Source organism: Sebastes fasciatus, chromosome 12, assembly GCF_043250625.1.
Source record: "Sebastes fasciatus isolate fSebFas1 chromosome 12, fSebFas1.pri, whole genome shotgun sequence".
NCBI lineage: Eukaryota > Metazoa > Chordata > Actinopteri > Perciformes > Sebastidae > Sebastes > Sebastes fasciatus.
In genome coordinates, this window is record NC_133806.1 from 17,131,747 (window position 1) to 17,145,790 (window position 14,044).

At 40.8% G+C, this 14,044-nt stretch overlaps 1 protein-coding gene across 5 annotated transcripts in view; it reads right to left on the bottom strand.

The window, feature by feature from the left end:
- The window catches only part of adam22 (ADAM metallopeptidase domain 22), a 76,828-nt gene that overhangs the window by 61,291 nt on the left and 1,493 nt on the right, over nt 1–14,044 (bottom strand). For all 5 annotated transcript variants that reach the window (XM_074653658.1, XM_074653660.1, XM_074653662.1 and 2 more), the window contains exon 3: nt 10,423–10,499. In XM_074653658.1, coding sequence (XP_074509759.1) covers nt 10,423–10,499 — 77 coding nt within the window. The remainder of the gene's footprint in view (nt 1–10,422; nt 10,500–14,044) is intronic.

Here is a 14,044-nt window from a genome sequence, read left to right on the forward strand (position 1 = left end):
GTACAGCTGAAGCTAATATGAGATTTTAAGCAGTCTGAGTTTGACAATCAAGTGGGTATCTTTTACTGCAAAATTCCTTGATTTGATTTCCCTGGACAGTGTTTCCTTGCTGAGCTGCGATGGAGGGATAATACTATTAAAAGGAGATTTCTTACAATCTCTTGACTCACAAGTCAGTTTCTAAATGCTTCGCTCAACTAGAAACTGAAGACAAATCTGCCTGGTTTCATTGCTTAAACTGGGTGGAAACAATATACCAAAAAAAACCTGCATATCAGAACCAATCAAAAGTCTTTAGGAAGGCCCTTCATATTGGGGCGGTGACATGCAGAAGTCGTGCGCTTGTAAAGTCTAAACAGAAACATGCACAGAACTGTTGTTGCTGCAGCTGCTCTGCTAACATGCTAACAGAAACATACAGACAGTTCACTCAGTTGCTGCTGTTCAAAGTTTCAAAAAATAGACACAAACTCGGAGCTCTCCTCCCGCCAGTAAACGGCTCCAGAATGTGACTCGCGGTCGATGCAGAATCAAACCCGCCATCTGTCCGGCTGCTCAGCAGTAGCTCTTCCACGTTATATGATGGCTCAGCCGCAGTCACAGAAGAAAACGTGTTTGTGCCAAAACATATTCATCGGTTAAAAACAAACACAGTCAGGAGTGCCCCGGGGTGCCCCGGTAGCTCACATGGTAGAGCGGCGCCCCATGTACCAAAGGCTGAGTCCCTGCCGCAGCAGCTCAGGGTTTGAATCGTTTGCTGCATGTCATCCCCTCCCTCTCCGCATTTCATGACTATCACTATCTCTGTCAAATAAAGGCAAAAGCCGAAAGAAAAACACGGTCATGTCTAGAAGGTAACCCACAAGTTGTGAAAACTCTTGCGAGACTCGTTGCCCGACGAACTATCCCAACCTTAACTATTCGAGGTCAATGCCTAACCTCAACCATCTTGCGAGAGTTTCGACTGAAGCCTCATGTGAACTTTGGCTGATCTCTCAATGGGCAGTATGAACACGAGAAATTTTGCAGCGACCAAAAACTGCTTCAATATACATCTGGATATGTGAGTTTTGTTTTACGACAGATTTGAAAAATGTGAACCTTTCCTTTAATCTAAACTGTTTATCTGTTCTCAAATATGCCTGAAGAACTCCTGCAGGGCCTCTGAAGTGCGACACGTCTTTAAGAACACAACACAAACATATATTTACACGCTGTAACTGCAAACATCCATACTGCTATTTGTTCTTCTAAAGTAACCCTGCTCACCTCCATAAAATGAATCTGTATCCACCTTCCTGACACACGCCACAAAACACACTCACTCCCTTATATTACCAGGACATACTGTATATACACAGTCCTGGATGTGACGCTGAGCCAAACACCATCTGTAATATAGTGTTTGTGAGCACTGAGTTCTCTCACAGACGCACTCACAAACATAATTCCCAATGTGATAACTAAAGCTACAGTATCTGCTAAAGTGTGCGCATGTGTGTGTGATCGGATGACGCACAGATCAGAGAGAGAAGTCCTGCCGGAGGCGAGAAGAGCAGAAGGAAGTAGGAGATAGGGTTGGGGAGAGGAGAGGAAGAGAGGAGCCGGGGACTATTTTCTTTTTAGGGTACTCCTTTCAAGTACCTCCCTCGAGCATGCACACACACACACACACACACACTCCACTCTATCTCTCCCTATCTCCTGCACTTACTCAACCCACCCACCAAGACTCAAGGGTGCATGAAGGACATCCACACATCTCTCTCTCTCTCTCTCTGTCCTCTTCTTTCTCCTCATCCTTAACTATTTCTTTCTCTCCCTCTCTCTCACACACACGCACACACTCTTTTCTCATTAAATCCGCAGTAAATCAGATCACGCCTCTCTGCAATAAATTACAGACCTGGGAATGGAGGAGGAGAGACAGAGATGGAGGTGGAAAAGGAGAAGAGTGGAGTTGGGTTGTAGCAATGTCAGGATGCAGGCAGCGAGACACGGGTGGATGATAAATGATCTTGGAATGGGACATGAGAGAGAGTTAAATCACATACACGTGGAAATGCAAGGCTGCATGCACATGTACGTACAAGCGACGCACGCATAAATACACACTTGCACGCGCACACGGCACAGGGACACACCACAGCACCAGCGCCTTTCACGGTCCGAGGCAGCCGGACACCTGCACACATTTTAGGGATCGAATGGCCAAAGTCCACTCAAAGTCGTGAAGTTAACACAGACATGACATCATCTGAATGGCATTTTGATGCACTTGTTTGTCGTGCGAGTGAACAAGAGATAATTGTTGGTTAAAAAATACTTTTATAACCAGTGTCTCCTCCCACTACGCTGCTCAAAAACAAGTAGGATGAGATGTTTTGGTCGTCAGGGTTCCACTCATCTTGTACAAAGACGACACTGTTAGATGACATTTAGAGCACTTGCAAGGCTTGGGTGGGGAAGTTGAGTCATCAATACAAACAATGAGCAAGATGTTAGAAAATATCTGGTTCTTTGATAGTAGAAATGTATATAGTATAATTAAATAATAATAGAAACATCATGTTAATGTACTGCTGCAACACACAGTAAGTTAGTTGAGCTAGCTGCTAGCTTGTACACTAGTTAAAGGACTTTTTAAATCCGATATCTGAGGCGTGTGTGGTAGCGTTAGGTCATATGACCTCTTCAGAAATGTGGATGTGTGTTCCCAGCTTTGAGAATTTATTAACAGACTGTTTGAAACGGTCAGGACCGAGACTTTTGACTTTTCTACAGCCGGCAATAACCACCTGAAGTTAAAAGATAAACCAGAAATAATATACTGTAAAAATGTGTGGGTCGCCTAACGTCAACACCAGGGTGCATGACAGTAACATTAATATTAAGTTTGGCCATTTCTACCTCGAGTATGTCTTATTAAAGGTGCCCTGTGGAGTTTTTTTTATCACTAGTAGTACTATGGAGCTGCACATGTACACGTGCGAGCATGCAGGCGAGACAAACAGTCCTGACGCAGTTTTCACGCTGTAATTGATGTTTAGTGGACGGCAGTAACACACAAAGAAATATAAATGTGCCGACAAAGGAAAGGAAGAAGACTGTTAGCGAGCAAACATGGATGTAACAATCCTTAGTTTGAAATATGTTTTAACCCTTTGAACTCTGCAATAGAAATGGTCCGCCAGTGCCTACATTGGTATTTATGCTTACTGTAATGTAATTTCTTGGAGGATCTTCAAATGCTTCATATCCCTAAAATCTGTGCAACCCAAGCTAAAAGGTTATATAAGTCAATAAAACATAATAATTTATAAAAAGTATTGAAATTGTGTCATAAATTTAAAAAAAATTAAAAATCAGACGTTTTTCTTCATAAAAATGTTACTTAATACACACACAAAACATATTGATCCTAAAAAATTCTGAATGTAGAAACATGAACAAAATATATTTTTGAACACTCCATAAGTTATTTGAACTATGCACATTGTTTACTTTTTGAGATATGCACATTTTTATGAGCAGATAATGAGCATTTTATGAGATTGGCCGCCCACGGGAGGTCCGTATTTAAAGGATTAAATATCGCATTGCAAAGGTTATATGAGGACAAAAATGCTTTCAACACGTTTGTCAGGCCTCAAGGATACACACAATGCATTTTGATGAACAACAATGCATGTAAAAATAACTTTGTTTGCAAAAACGTTTGACACCTAGAGTGATTCTTTCTGTGAGCTCAAATAAGCAAGAGGCATACTGACAAGGATACTGCAAAATATAACGGGCCTATACATTTATTATGTATTATTCCGATAATTAAATTATAGTGGATAAATTATCGGCCGATAATGCGAAACCAAATTGCTTTCATTGACAAATAAGCACATCATCTATTCACTCTGATACAGTAGGTGGTGGTATGCACCTTTAAAGTTGGTTTATAATCACAGAAAAGAAGAACAAGCGCGGCACGCCGACTAGAGAGTTAAACATTTTTCACAGTTTCAGACGACAACACGATTCCAATTTGCAATACAAATTTTTTTATGTACTTTACTAGAATTTTTTTTTTACATTTGAACAGTCAGAACTGCTCTTTGTTTTTGTTGTGTTAACAATAGTGATGCCAGTTAGATGAGGTCAGGTCAGAGCTATAGAACATTAAATCATCCATCTTTTGCTCACTACACTTAGCCTTTCTTACCCTCAGGTGTGCATAAACTACAAGTTATGAACTTCTTTTTAAAATACAAAAATGGGAAATCATCGGTTATCTTATCGGTATCGTCCATGAGAAGCAGGTATTTATCGGTCATCGGTATTGGCTGAAAAAAATCCATCTTTGTTTGTCCGAATCTCTTTGTTTTCCTCCTCTTACGTATTGATCCTCCCCTCATCCGTCTGAGCCTCATTTCTTTCGATCCCGTCTTGTTATCACTAATTAAGACAACACTTTACGGGCCTCTTCTGCACCTGAGGCCCAACGACACGACACACACAAAGACTCAGCAGCAGCTTTTGACACCCTATTGACGACTGCGGTGGTTGAATCAACCCTCTTCACACACACATCCCTTCCCCAAGCACAGACACACTAACACATGCGCACATTCATCAAATCACTGAACCGTGGGATGTTTGGTTAGCTTCTTGCCTAACATCGGCAGTAAGAGGGACCCCAATTTTATATCAGTGCTCTATCCCCACTAACGCTGTCATCCGCTGGTGCACACACACACCTCCCTTCACAAAGATGAATAATGCGTTATAATAGCATTGCCTCCAACTGACCCTCAGCATTTGCATGAAGTATTTGAGTGCATGCAGGGAAAGCTGAAACGACATAGTTGTAGAAATACTAATGCACTGAGTGTCTGTCGGTGTCAACATCGCGCATGAGGAGAGGGAGAAGCCCTCTTCTCTTTATGCTGCTGCAGACGATTATTTTCGTAACACTGAAGAGGTTCTGAAACTCTCTGGTCCCAGCTGGACCTGTCCACCTGTTCTTCTCTCTGTCTGCACTCACATATTGTCATACATACATAACCTTCATACTGTATGTATACAAAATCATACAGACATGTTCCCTCTGCTCACACCCTCACTGTTTTTTTAGCACAGTTAGGTGACTACCTTCCAGCTTGTTATTGTTTGTTATCAGAAACTATGCAGTTTGTTGAATATATATTATGAATTGATGTGATAGAATAATAGCTTTTCTAATTAATGTGATGAAAATATAGGTGATAGGAACTAGCCTGGTAGATGTTTGTTTCAACAACACAATGAGTTAGGACTGGGTTATAATTAAATACTATCATTTAATTAACTTTCAGTGGAATTGTATTGTCACGATGGGAACATATTATGTTATACTGTTGCAAAAACAAGCAAGTTGTAATTTAAAAATGATTGATGTTTATAATCATTTTGATAACATCAATTTGATCATGTCATATAGAAGTTTGCATGCATTTTCCATATTGCAAATAACGATCATTTTCATTACTAAACTCTTCTGTATTGTTTTTTCAATTAATTCAATTATTCAATTATTTGTTCTATAAAATATCAGAAAACTGTGAAAAATACCCCACGTTGACATATTCAATTTGCTTATTTTGTCCGACCAACAGTCCAACACCCAAAGATAATCAGTTTACGATCAGTTTCCCTATTGCACTAATCAACTTTTCTGTACCAGTGCATAAAAGTGTGTGTGTGTATGTGCAAGAGTATACTGTACTATTGTGAAAAGGCAGTTATATGTAACACTGTGCACGTGCATCATCTGAATGTTTCCCTTTCAACTCACGTCGGTCAAGCCGGAAACCATTACACACACACACACACACACACATACAGGGTGTGCACACTCGTCTTTAATCTTAAAGCACCATCTATTATTCAGTGAGAGCAGGTGGGAGGGGCGGGGTAAAGGGGTAGTAGGGGCATGGCTGAATGGAGAGTGGGGGAAATCAAGGGTGGAGACGTACGTGCGTGCATGTGTGTGTGTTTGTGTCAGTGTGCGTGTGTGTGTGTTTTGGGGTTGAGGATGATTAAAAAGACGCAACCCCCCATCCTGTGCACATTTTCAGCTCACTCTAGTCCCATGAATGGTAAATTGTAGCCGGCTGCTGTGATGGAGGAGTAAGAGGAAGACAAAGACAGAGTGAGAATAAAGACCCCATGACCCAACAACCCCCTCCTGACTTCCTCTCTATTGACTGTCACACTTCACATGGGTGACTCGTGTCAGTGTGACATTTTGCTACTGAGAGAGCCAACGACTACACATTAATATGCTGGATTATTCTCACCAGACGGGACACTCCTATTGACCAATTTCTTATCTAAAAAAATGTCTCTGTGCAAGTTCTATGATAGGATAACAACCTCTCAAGGGTTTACCCTGCCTCTTGTGCAGTGCATGCTGGGATAGGCAGCCTGCATGACCCTGAACAGGATAATTGTGGATGGATGGATGGATGGATGTACAAATAAAATCTTCACATCTGAGAATAACAGCTAACTTGTGTTAAAAAAGCACAAGATATATGACTTTATAACAAAACGCCTACACTCCTATTATTTACAGTCTATGGCTAAACATCAACTCGAGGCAAAGACTCAGAGAAGGCTGCTCAGAGAGGATGATCGCAACGATAATACGTACTGTAGCACTAGAGACACAGCTGACAACTAAAGCTGAAAAACACAATCTTGCTCATGGCAACAATTAAACACAAACAAACGCACCGCAGCGGAGTCAGTCATTGATCAAAATGAGAGAACTAGGTTTTCGTTACTGGAGGCCAAAAAAAACAAATGTTGGCCCATTCAGCGAAAATACCTCCCACTCCTGCACCCACACGCATGCATCAACTGGGTTTAATCTGTCTGGCGTGAAAGCTATCTGTAAACAAAATCAGTGTGACTGTCAAGCGGGGGATCGGTTCACAGAGGAGTGTGGAAGAGGACGACGATGATGACAGAGGAGGGCTGCAGGAGGAGGAATCTGGGGTGTACTCGTTCAGACACAGAGGGAAACCGGAGGGCTGCCCCCGAGAAGGATGGTAAGTTACAAGCCACAAAACAAAACATTCCAACAATTTAAACTATATCAATCACAATACACACAGGGCTCCAAATAATGATTATAATCCATTATCAATTAATCTGTTTGTTTGTTGTTGTTGTTTTTTTCAATTTAATTGAATTTCTCAGAGACCAAAATTTCTTGTTTTTTGTCAAACAACAGTCCAAAACTCAAAGATATTCAATTTGCAATGATATAAAACAAAGAAAAACAGCAAATAATCAAATTTGAGAAGCTGGAACCACCTAATCTTTGGCCTTTTTGCTTGATGAATCACTTAATTGAGTGTCAAAATACAGTAGTTGCAGATTCATTTTCTATTATGGATGCACCGATCCGATACTGACTCAAATAGCTGGATCGGGTATTGGTGACAATGGGGCAAATCTATTCAATTCAATTCAGCATGCCGGTAGGCCGCATAGCTGAGGGAGATAACAACAAACATGTCAGCTGTCTGGAATTGGACACTTGAACTGTAATTCCCGTTAATTTTGAAAAAGAAATTTACCAAGTTGCTGGTGTACGATTTATTATTTCAATAATAAACAACAATTCAGTAAATTTATATCTATGTATGTATTTGTTACATTTTATTTTACAAAGTTAGGAAAACAATGTTTAAGTCAAGCCTGAATGATCCCAGTCTCTTCCACACAGTGAGGCGTAGAGTTTATTAATTAAACACTGGTATCGGATCGGTACTCAGTGTCGGCCAATACCGAAAGCCCAGGTATCGGTATCAGGACTGAAAAAGTCGGATCGGTGCATCCCTACTTTCTATAAATTGACTGATCAATTAATCGACTAATCGTTGCATTACTGAACAACACAGTTTCTTAAAAGGTTCTCTATAAGATATCCAGAGCATCAAATATAGCAGCAAACTACTATTTGCAATGTCCGGTCCCCCCTCCCAGGTTAAAACTGTTAGCTCTGCCAGTACTGTTGCCTTTGTTTTCACTGTTAGCGCTGTTAGCACCGTTAGCTGCAAGCCACCGGCTCAGCTGTCGTCATGTTGAGAGCCATGCGGAGGCAATAGAAATGCTCCCAATTTCGGATTTAGCACGTTTAAAGCTCAAGTGGTGTCATCAAATTGCTTGTTTTCCACAATCAACAGTCCAAAACCTAAAAATATTCAATTTATGATCAAATAAAACAAAAAAAAACAGCAAATCCTCACACATGAGAAACTGGAACTAGGAAAATGTTTTATATTTTTGTTTGAAAAATAACAAACAAAATATATTTTCTTTGTTTTGGCTTATGGTTTCAGTCCTACAAAAAAAGTACAACGATTTTTAGAGAAAACAGATGAATGTCACACAGTACAATGCTCTATTGCACTGATCTCAGTCTCTCATTCTTATTCAGAGCCACACATGTCAAACTGTTGCCCGGAGCTGTCTGGGTGGAGGCTACTTCACTCTCTGGAAAGCTAAAAACAGGATTTCACTTTAAGTGTTTCCTTTCAGCCGACAATTCTGATGGACTTTCTGCACCACATCCAGTTAAGAAATTATGGGAAAGGACGCTGAAAGCAGCCGTCACACACATGAATAATGACTCAACATCAAACCGAGTGCTGATGAATGTATGTGCGTGTGTTAACGTAGACCTATATGTGTGTGTGTGTGTGTGTGTGTGTGTGTGTGTGTGTGTGTGTGTGTGTGTGTGTGTGTGCGGACGACACATTTTTATCCATGACTGGTTGATGTGTCACGCAGTGAGCTGCAGGCTTCACAGAAACATATCCTCTAAACATGGGAATTCCTGTGATGTAACATTTCTCTCAGTAGGGGAGTGACTTCCGCTGTGATGAACAGGCAGCAGCATCACTGTATGTGTGTTCACAGGCTTTCTGTTTGGTGGCTAAATGACACAAACAAGCCATGGTCTCAAAGGCGACACAAACAAAAACACAGAAAGGTTTAGAGAGAAGGGCGATTTTAAAAAAGTGTGTGCGGTTGAGGAAAAAAGAGAGTCAGAGGCCGAGTAAGAGGGAGAGAGAAAATAAGGAGTTGCTCGCTTTCCATCAGCAGTGCTGTGATCAATATCAGTGTCTGACAGGGCAGTGCTCCAGCTTTTACTGTAAATCACTTCCTATTATGATGGAACCTCTAAATCATACACACACACACAATAACTGACCTGCGGCAACAAACACATATACACACATGGATACATATACATTCATTCATACAATGGCCCACTTCAGCACACACCAGCATTAGATATTTATGACCTATAGAGTTGCATTCCCAAAAACAAGCAATAAGCAGCACTAAGAGAGCAAGAAAATATGACCTCTGTCCAGCAGAACCACAACGACCAACAACAGGATTTACACGAAACAAGAACACGTGTTGCTCAGGCCCGAGAGAATGATGTATGACTCCTGCTGGGATCATTTCAACAAATAAGTGAACATTTCATGAACATTAAGGGAATAAAAATGAATCCCCCTTCATGTGTGCGTCATTGTCAGCCCAGCCATAGCATATTAAAAACATTAATAAGCAAGTGGAGAAATAAAGCTACTAACACAACTGCAATGAATCAACTAACAGACATATAGAAAAATTGATTGGTAGACAGGCAGACAGATAGCTACACTCTTAATACAAATGTGTTGTTAGCTGACAATCTTTGTGTTATTACCAAACAGACACATATTGTGTTGTTTTCTACATGTGATGTGTTGTTTAATCTAAAACTGGACACACATAACGTGTGTTAAACCATTAACCAATCACATCGCTACTTCACTGGCAGTTTTAGGAGTATGCAAGAGTGAAATGAGTGTTTGTGGAAGTGACTTTGTGTTATTTTATCAAAGTGAATAACGACTGAAACCAGTTTTTTCGCTTTCTCAGCGAATGGAGTCTACAAAGAAGAAAACACAGTTTTCCTAGATGATGTCAGAAAGATCTGCAAGAGAGTCTACAAACGCCACAAACCACGATGGTTAAAATCAATAGTACAATAAAAATTAACCTTTTTTACTACCTTATGCTTATTTAAATTCAAATCCTTAGGAATACAATTAACGCATTTTTACACAATAATGTGTTCATATAAGGACCACACATATTGTGTTATATTTGACACAATCACTGTGTTTGAAAATCCAACACAAATCTTGTGCTAAAACTTTTAACACAGTAGTTGTGTTAAAAGTGCCACAAAATGTGTGGTCCTTATATAGACACGTTAGTGTGTTTGGAATTGACACAACTTGTGTTGATATTAACACATTTGTTTTAAGAGTGAAGTAAAACAGACAGATTTAATAATCTAATAATACTCACTGATTCAGCTCCACATCCAAGATGAATTTTCTGCCAAAAGCGTCGACTTGAAAGCTGGCTTGTGCCACATGGTTCACCTAAAAAAAGGCAGAGAAGACAGATTATTTACTATTACTAAAAGCAGCAATTATCATATTCATGGGTCAATTCATTATCATATGCAAGAATCAATTCTCATCTACATTGATGGATGGCTACATTGTCCTTTTTCCAGCACCAATCAGCAGTAAAAATAACACTGTTTTCATTGAGCCATCAAGGTCTGTCTTCTTCTTCTGAATTTGAATTTCTGCTTGCGTAACATTTGAGCCACAAATCAGAAATACATTTTATGTAATATCCACTCACACTCTTAAACATGTACATTATTTTACCTCGATGCCAATTCATTTCTATGTTTACCAGACTGAGTTTGTAACAGTTTCACAAAGCCAAGGATTCATTGAAATTCAATTCAGAACCATATTTTTGTCTGGCAGCAATGATAAACACAAAAACATACAAATGCACGCTCTCTTTTCTGACTGCATGTGCTGTGTGTGATTGATTCAGCTGGAGGAGGGTCGGATTCATTCCCAGCTCTGGCCACATATGGTACAGGCTTCATTGCGCACCCTCGGGTCAATGAGAACTCCCCACAATCATTCCTGTGCAGGTCCAGGAGCGTCCCAGAGCTGCTCTAAAACACAGCTCACCCTCCCCCCCCCGGCTCGTCCCGCAGGCTATACCTTCATTACAGACCGGACACCGCCTCACAACGAAGGGAGATGCCCCTGTGCTCACCCAAGGACGACCTTAGCCCGTGAGGTCCCCATTGACCACAGACTCTATTGTTTGTAGGCGTGTGTCTGTGCGTGATCAATGCATATATGAGCGGGTAAGAGGGTGTGTGGGTGAGCGCGCACAAAGGGCAATCCCTTTCCATGGCACACTTGCGATGAAATCTAATCTGGCAGATTGGATCCATGATGGGAGGAGGTACCAGTAATTGTGTTTAATGAAAGCACATCCCAGCTCGACTGAGCCGGGCCAATACTCTGAAGCCACCACTGACTCTTCTTACATTGATTTCTGAGTTGTAGCAGGCCGGACTTTCCACTCACGACCGTCAAAGTATGACTGTAAGTGCTATCAATGCACTGCACGCAGACAGAGAGGCAGGAAGGCAAACATGCAAACCGACACACACCGATTCCACTTGGAGCGTTTGTTTTTCCACCAAAACAACAGGAGCACTTTGCTGAACTCCCCACTGCTCATTCAGTGGTGAGACTGTTTGTGTCTGAGACTGAAAATAGGCAGTGCAACAGAAGGATATAAATAACACCCTGCGTGTCACACATTTTCAGAACTATTTGACAGATTTGTTTTTAGGCTGTTGATCTAAAAACAGCAAAATATCTGATCAAACTTTGTGCAAGTGACATCACGGCTGACTGCAGACCAGATTCAACTCTCTGGAGAATAAGAGACTCAGAAATCAAATCAAAGCTGCACCTGTCTCCTCCTGCTCCTCCCCTGGATCTATTCCTCACTTGCAATGTATGTTTTTATCGCTTAATAAGAACTTAGAGACCGTAACTGATTAATTTTTAATAACCATGAGCTCACACAATACATTCTTTAGAGAAAAATAAACACCTCCTGAGCTGTAAATTCAGGGATTACATGCTTATCTTAACTGGCTCCAGAGAAGGTAGTTGACTCGTGAAAATATGAGGTTTTAGGTACGACATGATTTGAGCAAATCTTCTTAAGAATCTGTGTAGAAAGTAAAAATGTTCCTTTGTTCTGAAAAAATTAGCCTCCTTGCTTTAAACTCCAGTTCACAGATAGACTGTTACGCAACAAGCCTGTGGTGGAGATTGGTATCCGTTTCAAAAGGAACATTTTAAAATGATATCTGATGGCAGATGGTTCCTGTTAGCTTGTTTACCCATCAGGCTGCAGCTCTGTCTGAGGTGTGAGAGAGACAAAGGGTTAACACCTCCCTGCCTGCTACCATCTGTAGCCCTCTCCACTCTCCGAGCCCTGAATAGGCTAGCCTACACAAACCTAAGCCGCACAAATTAAAAACGCATGACAGGTTCGCACAATGCTAATTGACTCATCTCTTGACATGAACCCAGCAGACACGCTGCTTCACTGAACTGAGTCAGTGAACACAGTTACAGTGATCATGATTATCACTGCACTGTATCGGTTATTACAGTCAAGGCCAAATGACTCTGGTAGGCTCTCTTGTCAAACAATTGTTGTTGTGCCCATTGGGTTTAGATAATCAACAACAGCTTTCTGCATAATGTTACATGGTGGATTTAGTGGGTGGCTGTCCAAACTTACTGCAAAACAAAGTTTAACCCATGCATAGCCTAGTTTACCTACAAGCTTACGGTGTGTTGCTTGTTCCAAACACTGGCTGCAGTGGAAAATAATATTAAATAACGGTAAACCTATGTATACATGTATATCCCTATTTAAAGGTGCTAAATATGGGATTGGGAGCATTTCTATTGCCTCTCAACGGCTCTCAACGCGGCAACGGCGCATCAGCTGCTCCCAGCCAAGCCCCCAGGAAGAACGCTGGTCGTTGATGTCAATTTTCGTAGTGGTCAAATGACGGTACTACAACCTCTGTGTCTGTCACGTGATGCCATTGTGCCCAAAAATACTTTTTGCCACAGACTTACATTGGGAAAGAGACGTCTGTAACTCAGCTGATATTTTTTTTTTTTAGGTGAATCAACTTCCCAGTACAAACACTCTAATAGCCCTTATTTAAATCATTAGGTCCTTAAAGTTGTAAAATACACTAATAGCCGAATCCAGAGTTATTTCCCTTACACAAGCAACTTTCATAGGAATAAACGGGCACCCGCCTCCAACGCTGTATCCAGTTCTCTTAATACACCCATGGGTGCTAACAATGCAAACAACGGCGAAAGTGCTGACAGAGCTAATAGTGTTTATCTGAGGGGGAACCAGAGGATGGGTGCTACGCATACGCAACGACGCCGTCCCGACAGATGGCGTTATCAGCGGTAACCTCTGTGTGAGCGCAGTTCAGAGCGGCGACCATGAGCCAGTGGTGCACGCTTACATGCACAAACATGCACTAAAAGCGCACGCAGCCGGCCCGGCAATGTCAACAAAGTGAGGCAAAGCTCGGATTCCAAAACACACACAGAGGGAGAGTGACTTCATTCTCTGCTCAGGTAGACATTACTCCTCTATATCTTTACATAGCAAATAGTTATTTGCTGCTATATTAATGCTCTGAATATAAAAAAAATTCACCTTTAAATGAATTAATTATCTTGGCAATCAATCCCTTTTTAGAATATATTTCCTACAGATTATCACAGTAAATATTCAGATACTGGATTTTTGAGGCAAATTGATATTTGAAAATTAAAAAAATACAATAATAATATATCAGCCACGTTCTTTAACATAAACACAACACATAAAAACAACATCTTTGATAAGGATTCCTCAAATTTGGTTATTAAAGAATTGTGACCAGATGAACGGACATTTAACAGTTAAATAAACATCAGTGCCCTCTGCTGGACTGACTATGTAATGATGAGACAGTTTCTAAATTACCTTAAAAATAGTG